The sequence below is a fragment of the Eleginops maclovinus genome, chromosome 21, assembly GCF_036324505.1.
Source record: "Eleginops maclovinus isolate JMC-PN-2008 ecotype Puerto Natales chromosome 21, JC_Emac_rtc_rv5, whole genome shotgun sequence".
In the NCBI taxonomy this organism is placed as follows: domain Eukaryota; kingdom Metazoa; phylum Chordata; class Actinopteri; order Perciformes; family Eleginopidae; genus Eleginops; species Eleginops maclovinus.
The window spans coordinates 16,119,640-16,134,706 of record NC_086369.1 but is presented as its reverse complement, the minus strand read 5'-3'; the positions used below and the strand labels follow the sequence as shown (position 1 = coordinate 16,134,706).

Here is a 15,067-nt window from a genome sequence, read left to right as displayed (position 1 = left end):
AAAAGGGTTGCATTTCGCTGTTCATTCAACTTTGAGGATGCACACCGATAACCAACCCATTCAGAAAGCTGTATGTCATTCATACAGCTCATGCAACATGACACCGTCCCCGCTATCGCTGTCTTATTTGCACCTGTACTGCTGCTGATTACATTTAATCCCTTACACATTCCTTAAAGGGGTCCTGCTACTCTGAATAATGAGTCCCTCTCTTCCTGTGTCTCCTAAGAAGCTGAGCATGCATCTTAGTTTGGAAGAAACTGGCCCTTAAAGCAATCAAATGTCCTTCTGTCACAGAGTCCAGAAACAGCAGCACTATGGGAGACAAATGGCTCCTCATGCAGGATGACAGCGATCAATCTGTCCCTGTCCTTCTTCACTGGACGGCTCAATAAGTGGGGGGGTATCTACAGGCTTTCTATCGTTAACTTGTTTTGAGTTCATTTATACCGAATACTTGATTGCACTTCTTGTAAACACTATCTCCTGACCCTATTTCTATTCTTTGGGCACATTGTGCTACTCGAGATAAACAGCAGTCCCGTGGGCTAGTAGCGATTAGAGATCATAGAGGTCTTTAAAGTGACGCCCTGCAGGTTTTACCTTGTGCTGCTGCAGGTAATCTCACTGAATTTACTTCAACATCATTTAAATCATTATTTAATCAAAGTTACAAGACCCTTACCAAGTACAATGGGGTGCTTATTAAGGAAACTGCCATAGTTTAAGTCACTTATCTTCAGTAAAAGTAAATAAGGCTCCCAGTTTTTACAGAGGGTATGTGTGTGTGTGTGTGTGTGTGTGTGTGTGTGTGTGTGTGTGTGTGTGTGTGTGTGTGTGTTCAGTTCCACTCCATGTCAGCCCTTAATAGACATGCTAATGCTCCAGAGGGGCCACTTGGACCTATCAACAGGTCCCCTAATGGGCAAGTTCATGTTGATCCTCTCCCCACCGGAGCACACGGCCACTTTTATCTCCCAGTTTCTCCCTCCCTGTCCTCATCAATCTCCCGTTTACCCACTCAATCAGTTTCTCCGCAGATCCTCTCCTCTCTCCCTGGATCGTTTACCACCTCTCCGTGCTCCTCCGTCATTCTCTCACTGCCCCTCCCGTCACACTCTAATCTGGTGCTCTGAAAGGTGTTTCCTGAGGAGGCCGTGCAGGAGTGATGGATGGCCGCTCGTCCTCTCAGGGCAGGTTGGGTGAGGGGAGCAGCAGGGTGCAGGGGGAGGTGGTGTTGGGGAGGAGAGCGAGGTACAAGCACCTCTGATGGAGGTGTGAGGTGGGCAGGGGGTCTCTGTGTGATGGGAGGTTACTATAGGCTGCTATCGATCAGAACAGGCTGTCTGCAGGATTACAGAACATCTCCTGGTCAGCTCTTTATGAAACTTGGTGAAAAGGTTCCAGGGAATCGAAGGTAAACTAGAAGTGATCAGACTTCTGCATCATGCAAACTATTTCCCGCTTTGGGATCAATAAAATATACAGAATCTAATCTGATCGGTCGATGCAGACTGGATCCCACTGCCCTGTTTTCTCCCACATGGTTATTATCGACTTCCAGGAGCTTTGTTTAGTTAGACAACACTGTGACATGAAGAGGAGGAAGAAGAGGAGGAGGAGGAGGAGAAGTGGTCTGACAGCTGCCTGCCTAGGTAACACCCCTGCAGGACCCCCGAGAGGAAGCCCAGCCTGTGGTAACGTCTGCGGCCGGTCGGGAAGAAGCACTTCAAACACAGATCCTCCACCCCTCCTGCTGGGGAGACCATCCCAGCAGAGAGTCACTCAGACCAGTGCAGCCACCACACTATAGTCACAGTCTCCTTCATTTAAGCACTTTTTCTACAAATGTGTTTGAGTGTATTTGCTGTACTTGTGATCACAGTGCGATGCTATAAAGATTTATCCCACAGCCTCACTGTGCATCGTATAAATAAATGTACTCATTATCGCCCGCCTAAAGCTCTGCAGGGACAAGGTCAGAGGCCCAATTAATTTCAGTCTGATGTTTGCTGCTGTAGGGGAGGGCCTGATGACCTGATGAGTATTTGTGAAGTGTTATTAGATAACAGCGTGCATGTGACCAGATGCTCTTTAGGAAAGATAGCACCACGTGACTCAGAACCATGATGTTTCCTGAAAGGAAGGCCAGTGTTTTTCCCGTAATCCTGCTGAAAGTCTGACGCAACCGATCCGAGAACCTCCACTCCTTGGCAGAGGTAAAAAATAATTCCTCATTACCTGAAAGCACGTCTGAAACACGCTTTAATCCCGACACAGCATGTTCACCGTGTCACATCAGATCAGCCGAGACGTCCCGAGCAGCCACAGCTGACGACCCGGGAGCCGGGGGGCTCAGCTGAGGACAGAACTGCACGCAATGCAATGCCTCACACACACACCGACCGAAGCTGGTGGCAGACAACAGTCACCCTGTCATCTTCGATTGCGGGCGGCTCATGTTGGACCAGCGACACCTCACACACAGCTCAGTGGGCCCCGGCCCCCCTGGTGTCCCGCTGCCGCCACAGAGGGACTGCCAGAGTTACTTCAGCTCTGGAGAACAAACACAGGAATCGCTCTGTCCAAAAAACCAGCGCTGTGCGGAAAATGAAATACACAGACTTTAATTTCTCCTTGTGACCTGCAGATATGAACTGAGGGAGCAGAGCTAACTGAGCACTGATCTTGAGACAGTTTGTGGTGTTAGTTCAACGCCTCTTCAAATAAAAGCTCAAAATAAGCAAGCAGCTAAATATAGGCACAAGAGAACAGCTTCACGTGATGCGTTCAGGGTCAAACATCGCTTTGTAGTTGCTGTTATTTGGTCTAAAAGCGGTCAACACCGTCTTGAAATGTTATGTATCCCTCCGACGCAAACATGTTGACGAACACTTCTGCCCGCAGGTGAGGCTCAGCTAGCGTAGCATCCCGCGGGCTAACATGTGTGGGGCAGATGGCACCAAGGAGATGGCACCGGGGGTCAGAGAGATCTCAGCTGTATTCCTCTCACACTTACAGCCCCTCCAGGAATGTCTGCACAAGGCCAAGGATTATGGCATCTCAGCCAGTCTGAGTGTGTGTTTGCATGCTGATAACACCTCCACGTAAAGCATAAATGATCACTGATCAGGGCTCCGGATTGGGGCTGAAATGGTGTTTAAGTTAAAAACTGTACGATGACTATAACCATTATTTCTCACCGCTTCCAAGGTCTCAAAAGTCAGCTTTCATGTTGACTTGGGGAGAGGAAGGTTGAGTTTCTGCACACAGATCAGGAATTGTTTGTAAGAAAGGGAGCAACCAACTCATGTCCTTGTAGTGCAAACTCTGACACACACTTCTGCATGCATGCAATAAAAAAGGCTTGCTTGCACACAACTAATAATATGAATTTCAAATGCGAATGCAACTTGTCCCGGCAGAGACAGAAGAAAGTGCTCCCCTTGTCTCTGAGTTTACACCAAAACAACAACAGCGTTTTGCCCAAAGATTCCTCTGTTTATAGTAAACGTGCTCAGCATTGTTCCTGGTGCTTCTGCTCAACAGTCAGCTGATCAGATTACAGCGCTCCTGTCATCCGTTAGAGAAAGTAGCATCACGTAGCTCTTTGTTTTATCCTCGTTTAGCATAGCGGTGACACTCCACTTTGATTTACAGATCAACATGTTCTTATCAAACCCTTAAACCACAACACAGACTAAAGAGTAATGCTTGTGTTGCTAAATAAATACAACATCAGTTTCATTACCATAATCACAAACACAGAGGCCGTCAAAGAAAGCATGGATGACACAATCAGGGTCAGTAAGACCTTTAAACCAACGTCAGCACTATAAATTCATCTAGCTCTTCCCTGCTTTTCATAGAGTGCTGCTTTGCCATCTGTAATCATATTTTCCACAGTCATTGATCCGTCCTGCAGCTCTCATGGAAGCTTCCTGCGTCATGCATCGTGTGCAGAGAGGATTTTGAATCGACCTTTATCAATTGTGCTCCGGTCTCCCTGACAAAAACCTCCATGAGCGTGCAGCGAATCCTCAGCGAGGAAGACACTGTAGCATGTCAGACACAAGTGCAGAGTGTGTGTGTGTGTGTGTGTGTGTGTGTGTACGCTCCAGTGCACATTTAATTGGCAGCTGTGAGACAAACGGATCGATGTGCAGCCTGGGATCCTGCACACCCCCTCCCATCGACCGCAGGTACCTCAGCTCTGACTCCTCCTCCCCGGCATCCACGCATCAGTACGAGCGAAACGTGTGACGCCTTCGAGACTTTGTTCCACGAGTGTCGGGGCGTGGGGGCTGCAGAGGGCAACCCCTTATTGTTAGGTGCTCCCTTTGTGGTCGCACTGTACTGAGCGCGGGGAAAGAAAGGCGGCTCCAACAGTCGGTCATGCCCCACTGCTCCTGGCAACAACAGGGCCGAGGACGCAGACCTGCCTGCCCTATATCGGCTCTCCGTTAGCGGCACCAGCCCCCTGTCAGCTGGCCCATTCAGCGCCGGCCTCTATTAAAGCTTTGAAGAGAATAAAGAGGCGTCCTATGTTTAGATGATCGAATGTAAGCAACTGCTTTTCTGCTTGGGCAACACGAGACAAAGAGCCTCCTCCTGAATCCGAGAGAGAGTGAGTGACGGAGGGAGACGGAGAGAGGGGTACGCCAGGATTACTTTGATGGATTGAAACTCGTAGAGATGTGGCGGCTGTGTGTGGGTGGAGCGGAGGAGAAATGCAATCAGTGGTAATTATCACAGGTGGTTGTGATGCCCCGGTGATCAGCAATAAAGAGCCTAGGCTTCCCCGTTAATTAGAGGATGAGACCCCTCTGAAGAGCTCACAACATGCCCTATATACTGCGCTGTATACACGGCATGCTACACTGCCCCGGACCTAAAGGCTGAGAGCACCGTGTTGTCACAGCGGCTGTTTACTGTACGCTGACAAAGAGACCCGAGCTGTTGACGGCATTTTAATTAGGCCTGGACAAGAGAGATAACAATATGGACAAATCATAGGAGGGGCTGCAGGACATCTTCATCTGGATATGTCGTACAATGCTAGTTAATATGATGGGTTTATTTGAGAAAACAATCTTTACTCTTAGTATTATTAACGTACTGTTGCATGCACGGATGTTGTGTCTTTCTTTTGCAGCAAATCTGTCGTAATGCAACCCTGTTTTCCCCAAAAATGACCCTTGAACGTGTAAAACGTTTTCATGCAACAGGTTTGTTTTAACCCCCAAACAGCTTCAAGTCTTTGCAGATGATATCTAGATGAGCCCTGCTACAACCAGCTGATCACTACTGAGTGTACCAGCTTGAATTAGCTAACTAAAACCATGTCCACTTTGATATATAGCGGAAATATTTGTGCAAATTTCTGCTGAAAAGTGAGTTTTTTTTACACTTACACATGCATTTATACTTGGTCTATAATATGCATTCAGGATCCACTTTATATATCAGGCTGGTCAATGATTGGCCAATAAAACAAAGCCTAATTGTGTTGACGTAAAGGAATCCCATACCGTCCATCCCTCCTGCAATAACTCACACATACCTGGTCATGGCTGGCTTGGAGGGTGCTCCCGGTGCCGTGGAAAGTCATCTGCACAGGAGAGAGGGTCAGATAGGTCACGAAATCTTTGCCGCTTTGTGCGTCGCTGTACTGCACCTGGACACGGGGGGGAGGAGACTGAGTTACCCCGGGAAGTAAATACAGGAAAAAATCAATCAAAGCAGCGTCTGGATCTTTCAGCGGGACCCAGCGCTGTGTTTCTGGAAGTGGTCGGCTTCAGAGTAAATCTTGCATGTCTAATTGCAACCACAGAGCATTTGTGGACAATTACTCCACACCATACAGAGATGTAACGGAGGGGAATGAATGTAAGGGTGTGTGTGTGTGTGTGTGTGTGTGTGTGTGTGTGTGTGAGGGGGGCATCAGAGGGATGACATCAGTGGCGACCCCTCATCATTGAGAGGTTAACGCCACGGGCATTCCTAAATGCTGTGCAATCAGGACTGTTATGACATGATGCTCCACCGGGACGGTCTGCTCCGTAGATCTGCTGCCCTACTTTCCCTGACTTTACTCGGTGCAAGGAGTGTGTGTACGAGTGTGTGTGGGTGCACGTGTTGCCTTGGCCTACTTATGCCCAGGACAGCTGCAGGCATCTTAATAAATGGCATAACAAACTATGAGAACTCAGGGAGCAGTGCATGACCCTTGCTGAGATACAAAGGACATAATATGGACATAACTGCACTTAAAGCTCTTAAAATAAGTCTGTAATGGTTTCTGAGACATGGTGAGGGGATAACGGGCATCAACATTTAAAAAAAGGATACTTTATCATGATGCATAAACCCATTTCACACAGATATATGAAATCATTTCCTGAAAAAGGAAAATGTCTCATTAAAAGTTATTACCTGTTGAATGCAATTATTGAAACAGACACAACGAGAGCTAAACCTCAGCTCAAGTCTTCCCAACACTACTCAACAAAGCACCATATGCAACACCCTGCACACAAGGTAAGTCGATTTAAAAAACACTGCCATCAAAAAGCCACTCCCTCGTAACAACACACAGATAAATGCTTGATTGCCAAATCATCAATCCCACCATTAGCGCTTTAAAAAGACCTCAGGTGAGTTCCTTTTGACAACAATAAAGGAAGCAAACATCCTCCTTATAGCTGTCTATACTTTTCTGTATTCAATCCATTGACAGCATACTTTTTAGTCCATAAAACTGCACAATAAATGTGTGTGTGCATCTGTTGCCCTGATTTGTTGTGGAGGAAAAAGGGTTTTGGGTCAGATATGTATTTGTGTTTCTGCAGACTTTCTCTCCAAATACAAACGTTGTCACCTCAGAGGAGATGCCTTTGATAGAGCACAACAGTATGTAGTTGCTGTAAAAGAAAGGAGGTGATAGGAATAAAGTGTCTGTCTTTTGGTGCAAAAGTGAAGTGAAGTGAATCCTTAAGCAAAGCGGCATGATATTTTAATAAACTGTAATCCATAGAAGATGATCTTTCCCTCTTTTCCATTAACTTTCACGACTGGATTTGAGTTTACCTTAAAAGTCTGTTGGCTGTAAATGCTCCGTGTGTGTGTGTGTGTATGCATGCACACACACACATCCAAGCTGCTGTATATGGTCTGTGACTGAAAGCTTCCAGAGCAACTTGTGTGTGTGTCGTTCTGAATGAGTTATGAACATATGTGGAAAAGTGTGTGTGTGTGTGTGTGTGTGTGTGTGTTGCTTCAGCCAGACACATGGATCTCTGCCCAATAAGACACAGACCATCATAACATACACAGGCTCTCAGAGATATGAACATGTGCATGCAGAAATATGCACTGACACATGATGTAACGTACAGCGTGACACACACACACACACACACACACACACACACACACACACACACACACACACACACACACACACACACACACACACACACACACACACACACACACACACACACACACACACACACACACACACACACACACACACACACACACACACACACACACACACACACACCTGCTGACGAGGAGATGGGCGCTCAGTGATAAATGGAGGAATGCTATCTGTTATGTGTATGAATGATGAATGCAGTAAAGTGAGCCGTGGAAAAAGCCTTCTCTGACAAGTTAATCTCTAATAAATTCTCCAGACTTGGACGTTATGGAGCGAGAGAAGTAAAAAAAACCGAGGAGGGAGACTTTGAGGGGTAAAACTACTACAGTTTGGACTCCAGAATCTTATTTCAGACGTATTAGAGATCCAGCTTCTTCCAAAACCTCTGTGTGAGGAAGACTGTGCTCGAGCCAAATAATGAAACACTGCTTCACGTTTAATAGAAAGAGGTAACATATGCAACAAATCTGCAATGTGTAAGAATGAATACACCTGCCTGAGAGCTGTATTATCCATTAATGGTCTTCTTCTGCCGCAGTGTGGGTTTAAATGGCCTTTTTATCCAGTTTTATTCCACCTTACTAACAATTCCTGTGTTTATAATGTAGATCTTTTTGGATTTTGAGTCAAGTGTGAAAACAAAGAGGACTTTAATCTAGAGTAAACAAACGGTCTCAGGAATCTGCTTCTGGTTCCGTCTCTTAAATATCTACCTCCTCCTGCTGCACATTGGCACGGCCATCTACCCTTGAAACTATTTGGGGAGAAATGATCCCTGGTGAACTTCCTCCTGATGTCCCTGAACTCTTTAGGCTTGACAATGACTCTCTGTGCAGCGCTTCGGTTCAGACTGAAGGAGCTCGACAGGACGGAGCGCCACGAAATCTGGTGCAGACGTTCATGGTTCCCAGACGAAGAATTTGTATGACTTGTGGCCTCATTAGCTATGTGGATTGTGACAAAATATGGCACAGACATTTGTTTTCCCACTGGATGATTTGTAATCACTCTGGTAATCCGTTCACTTCCACTCTAGTGCAAACATTGGTTTCACTTTTGACCAAACAGCTGCAAAAAGTCACCTCTAAACAGCCTCAGATTTACTGTGTAGCTGCTATTAAGCAAATGCTAGGATGCTAAATCAAAATGAACATGGTAAACATTCTAAGCTCTGTCGTTATTCCTTAACTTTCTCCTCCTTTTAACAAAAGAGTCCTGGGCCTTGACTACACGCTGCTGTGAACCTCTCTCTGACATATTGTATGTGATGTCGGATGGAATAAATAAACATGATTTGCTCTCTGGCAGATCCCCAAATGCCACCTGGAGGTCTGACTCTCTTGGTGGCCCGCTGATGAAACAGTCCTGGTTATTTTGGGGGTTTTCCAGCACCTCGGACCTGCAGGCATGGGAAAGGAGCCGCCTGACGTGCCAGCATCAAAGATCATCATCTGATTTGGCAGAAACTGAGAATAATGAGCATCCTAAAAACAAACCCGTCTGGTTTGAGTGTGTGTGTGTGTGTGTGTGTGTGTGTGTGTGTGTGTGTGTGTGTGTGTGTGTGTGTGTGTGTGTGTGTGTGTGTGTGTGTGTGTGTGTGTGTGTGTGTGTGTGTGAGTGCACGCATGCTAAACAGGCCTAACTAATCATCCCAGGTCCCAACTCAGCCTCTAATCCACTTCCTGTAGAGACAAAGGAGCGGGAGAGTTACGCAAGGCCTGCGATTGATCGGCGGCACTAAAGTGGAACGACCTCTGACATCTGGCTTCTAAAGCTGGATGGCTCCTCTTCAAATGCTCCTCTTCATCGGAACAAACAGGAACATGCACAAACTAAAAAGTGCTCATGCAGCCGAGGCTCAATTTATGTTAAGAGCACAAATATGCAACCATGAAGGGGGGACACAAATAGCCCCAGATCATTAGGACGCTGTTACACAATACTGTCAAGGTAACTGCACACACAAACACTCGGTGGGTATGTTTTCATGCTACACAAGCACTTCAGGACTGAAGCCGGGTCCAGACTCAGAGCAGGCTGCGGAGAACCACGGAAATAACTGGACTTCAGGAAAATAAACAAGAGCCGAGGAACGCCGTCATTGTTGGTGAGAAGCAATTAGGGGTCCAACTTTAGCCGGGACATCAGGGGTCAAGAGTGTTTAAAGAGCTCTGTTAATATAACTTTCAGCACTCCTAAAGGCAGGAGGCCGGGGGCAAACAAAGCTGCCACTCCAGAGACTCCGAGGGCCCTCAACCCGGGAGAAACGGGACAAAGTAAGTTCTGAGGAAGACGGGTCAAAGTGGGGCACTTGGTTTCATAAAATAGACTTTCTAGAGAAACACATGAGGAAAAGAAACGTGACCAGGAAACACAGACACCTCCGGAGCATGATGGGAATATGTATTATAGAAAAGGAAAGGGTCTCTTAATTCCCCCCGCATTTCATCCTTAATAGTACCCCAAAAGGAGGACATGTTTCTGGTTCGGTTTGTCTGTTTGTCCGGAAGACTACACAAAAACTACTTGGAGGATTTTCATGAAATTTGGTGGAAGTGTGCAGCATCAGGCAAGAATGAATACGTAGCATTTTGGAGTGGACCAGAATCACCAAGAGGGAAAACATGCATCATTTCTACTCCAAACACCGTTTTAGTTCTTAATAGGAAGTTGTCCTGCAGGAAAGAGACTTATTAACTCCTTAAATGTCACTTTTTTTCGGTCTTACATTAAGGAATTAGTTAATCAAATAAGGAAACAGAAGATTAATACCACAATACAGACTTGAGATTAATCTACAGCCATCAGCCAGACACCTTAGCTAAGTAAACAGACTGGAAGCACTGGGTAAACAGCTCAGCTTAGTGTTAAGAAGACAAACATATCCTCCTCCCAGTACCGTTAAATCACACTAATTATCATTGTCTATGTTGTTTGTTTAATCTGTGCAAAACCCACGAGTAAACATAATCATTTGTGGTTTATTTGGGGGATTTTCTGGGCTTTTCTGTGAGCCTCTCCACACTGAATCTGGCTGAGATTATTGTGCATTTAATAAAGGTCATCAAAAAGCCAGGTTAACACACCTTCCACCTCCCCAGGACTGAGCTGGCACACAGCTGCCAACCCTGCTCGTGGGAATCACGTGAAACCTGATCTGTACGATCAAAATACCAAAAACAAGAGCAAGCCCAACAAAGATTATTCTGCTTATTCAAATGTGCAGTATGCTGTGCCGGCACTTGAGGGTATTTGATTTAGAGGTTTGCAAATGGGCTTGATTGTGGTGTAAAAACATCATCACTCTTTTGCCACGCACGCACGCGCGTCACGCGCGTCTCACACACACACACACACACACACACACACACACACACACACACACACACACACACACACACACACACACACACACACACACACACACACACACACACACACACACACACACACACACACACACACACACACACACACACACACACACACACACACACACACACACACACACACACACACACACACACACACACACACACACACACACACACACACACAGGGCCACCATGCAAGCCGGGAGACGGCCAGCCAGCACAGCATTAACGCTCTGATTTATACCACAGACAAAACTTGTTTTCGAAGATTGCTCTTCACACAAATATGCCGCAGAGCGCAGCTGGAAGACATCAGCCGGCCGCAGAAATCAAACGTGGCGGGATTAGCCATCTCAAAATGTATTTTCTAACGCAAATCCCAGAGTAAACAGAGAGCGGAGGAATGAGACGATGACAAGGAGGTTGGAAACAAACTGTTAGGAGTCTTTGAACGCTCGTAGCAGTTCAGGCGTTTGATGTTGATACAGCGAGAGGAGGGGGAGGACCGGGAGGGGATAAGGTGTAGTCGGCTCCGTTTGAAGTGTGTTTAATACACAGCCAAAGAAGGAAGCGCGGCGAGGGAAGAGCACACAACGTGAAAGTGTGAGGAACCCTGGGAACGGGATATCAACACCAGCCACCCGCCAGGGAGAGTGTTTTCATTAACGCGGGATTTCCAACATGGAAGTCCTGCGACGACTCTCTAAATCCATCCCAGATAAAGCTCGTCCCGTTGGATAACATGACTCAGCTGATTGCTATCTGTGCAGAGTTATTGCTTTTGGATTCAGCAGGTGGAGCGGACTGTAGATACCGTCTTCCTGACACGACACGTTATGGTACAGTATGTTGATGTTCCCTCACCACGTGCGAGAGGATATTAACAATTTATAGAAGCGGTGCGATGATCCTGCGTCACTAAGACTGAACATCTGATCCATATGGACGTGAGAAAGTACTCTGCAACAATACACAAAGTGCTTCTGTCATATTTTCCATTTGCACACGCACAAACACAGGAGGGGTGTTCCTGTAATTCTGCTGAATAGGTGCTGCTCTCACTGTACGAGCCAGTTCATTAAAGGAATATGGCTTTTTATGCCCGGCTAAAATATCGTTTATGCTGCTTCCCATTGTGCGTGTGCACCTCTGAAACACACACAGTGTAACCAAGAGGGATCGTAATGCATTTTAAATCCATATTTTCCCATGTCTAAGTGTCTAATGCTGACAACTATTTGTTAAACTGGTCCAATATTGAGTTGCCAAATGGGCTGCGATGTAATCCTTTGGGCAGGTTTTGTACAGACAGTGTACCAAAGGTTTGTTTTTGCCACTGGATCAGATTGTAATTATAGTGGGATGACACACTGAAGTGGGAAAAAGAGGTCAAAGTCAAAGCAATTAGTCCTTTTTCTGGAAATGATTTAATGCAGGACTTTGGAGCGTGGAAACAACCGTCTTAGGTAAATACAACGTTGAATTAAGTAGCATTAAATGCACGTTGAGTCAGGTCTGTAAGAGGTATTTTATGAGCTAGCACAAACTGCTTCTTAATTCAATGCCATCCAAAGTTTGCAGCAACAGTCCTACTTCGTTTATAGGACTTATTAACTCTTCTCCACTTGTGCTTCTCTCTCCCCCCCTTCAATCCCCTCTTCATCATTAACTTGCCCGACCACTGAATAACTTGACCGCCGGTCCGCATCAAGACAAACGGAGGGATCCGCTCCGACGAACACTCTAGTTTTCTAGGAAATAAAGCTCTACAGGTCTGTTCTACGTCGGGCCTGCAGAGCGGTCTGAGTCCAGGTGTGCATCCCCCGCTCCATTAGATTTCCATCAATCATTGATCTTTGAAATCAGAATGTCCGGCTCACTTTAAAGGGAAGTAGCAGGTATTAATCTGAGCATCTGCAGTGTGTGATGACAACAGCAAGTCATGTGATGGCAGGAGAAATGGGCAGCTGGTGACTGCAATGTCGGGGTCAAACCCTTCAAACTGAACAAACACAGGGATATCATGCCGCTTTGCTTAACTGGTACAGCACAGCTCTACTGTACTTTTTTGGGCTTAAAACATTACAGACAACTCATGAATCATCGTATCATCCTGCAAAAACCAACATTTTTTGTTGAAGTGCCTTAAACCTGCATTCTCTCTATTATCCAGCAGGGGGCGAGTCCTCTTGACTGCATAGAAGTCTATGAGAGAAATACACTTCTTCTCACTTGATTTATTACCTCGGTTAACATTTTCCTGATGAGTTTATGGTCTCAATCTGTATCTTCAAATCTGATTCAACACAGCAAGATGTTTATTTAGTGAATTATGGTCCCATTGAGTGTCAAATAGACGATAAAGCAGCGTGTGAATCAGGGAGGGCGGGGCTACCATATGATTGACAGGTCGATTATATGGCGTTTTCATCTTCAACTTCTAGAAAATTACCTGTGCACTTTTGCCATCTTCAACCTTTCTTCTTTTATGTTTGCTCCATCTTCTCGTGTCACGTTTTGTGCAATTAAACCTAAAAGATAATTTGATTTTGGATACAGAGGAGTCGATTATGAAGGATGCAAAATCACAAGCCAATCAAAAAGCAAAGAGATAAACCCAGAGACGAAGGAGAATCTATTACGTGGCTCTTACTCAGAACCCCATCCTGGTCCATGTGTTGTCTATTACCTCCTGCTTCTTTGTTTCTGCCCTACTTCCAGCGCGCATACCCGCCGTGCCAACAACACAGCAGCCAAATTAATAGGAAATACACTCACACACAAAAACACACCGCGCACTGAGTGCCAGCATCCTCGCTCCAAGCTGGCGTGAGTACAACACACTGTTGCTCATCCAGCAGAGCTTCCACCAGAGGCTATTTTCCAATCAAATCAAAAGGAGGGCTTAGCAGGTAGGCTGGGCCTTTGTCTGCAGAGCTGCGGGATGAAACGGACACTATGAGAACGTCCTCGGTGCTTTCTGAGACGCTTTAATCCAGCGCTGGGCGGGCATTGTAATCCGCTCACTTGGAGAACATAATTACATCAGGATAACAAAAGTTGCTAATCAGACAAGGAGATTAATATCAAATTACAAGAAAACAATGAAAGCTGCAGATCTGAGCGCTCGATCGTCGACGGGGACCGGGAGGAGAAGCAGACAAGTGCATTTCTTGGTAAAAACATGAAGAAGATCTGGTCCTTTATCCCACAGAAAAGCATAAGAGCACATAAGCCTTAAAAAGCCTGACTAACATTAGGCTCTTTAGGCAGAGAAAGTTTCTCATTACACATGATACGAAACATCCCCTCCGTACAACACATATTGTCCGTATGTCTCAATTACAGCCTGAATTCCTCCACACACACACACCAATAACAAAGGCCTCTCACAGAAACCCTCAGCAGGTTAAGATAAAATGTTTTCGCTCTGACTGATAAAAAGCATCTGCAGCCGAGTGGCCGCTGGTGGCTCGGTATGCAGCGCAGATCGTCCGGCACTGATTAACACACACACACACACACACACACACACACACACACACACACACACACACACACACACACACACACACACACACACACACACACACACACACACACACACACACACACACACACACACACACACACACACACACACACACACACACACACACACACACACACACACACACACACACACACACACACACACACACACACACACACTGCTCAGTGTGTGTGTGTGCGGTAATGACAGAAGCACCTGTGAGGTTTCGTTCCAGCTCTAAATCTACGATCTGCCAATACTGTCCGCCGTGAGGAGCAGGAAGCGGAGTGTTCTACTTCAGTCCAGCATTGCTTTCATTACGCTCTACTACAGTCTCCGCCTGAGGCAGCATCTTACCGTTATTTACAGGAATTTACATCTGAGGATTATTATCTAGAACATTTGTTTAGTTGGTAGTGAGAAACGTCAAGAAAAGCCACATTTTTTGCCTTAAAATATCTTGCTTTGTGAGTCTAAAACCCAAATATGTCCACTTTATTGTGATTTCAAACAGAAAAAGCAGCTAATCTCCATATTTAGAAGCTGAAGTATAATGGAAATAATAGAAATTGAGTAAATGTTGCAGCCCTGATTGTTTGACTGCCTGAAAATAGTACAAATGTCCATCCAAGTTTCTCAAATTACAAGTAAATGTTTTATCAGTCCAAAACCCAAATATATCATTAAACAGAGAAAAGCAGCACATCTTCATATTTA

General features: G+C 45.8%; 1 protein-coding gene across 1 annotated transcript in view; it reads right to left on the bottom strand.

Annotated features, from left to right (window-relative positions):
• stau2 (staufen double-stranded RNA binding protein 2) overlaps positions 1 to 15,067 on the bottom strand; it is a 73,055-nt gene that overhangs the window by 17,454 nt on the left and 40,534 nt on the right. The window contains exon 13 of the mRNA XM_063912124.1: positions 5,564 to 5,677. Coding sequence (XP_063768194.1) covers positions 5,564 to 5,677 — 114 coding nt within the window. The remainder of the gene's footprint in view (positions 1 to 5,563; positions 5,678 to 15,067) is intronic.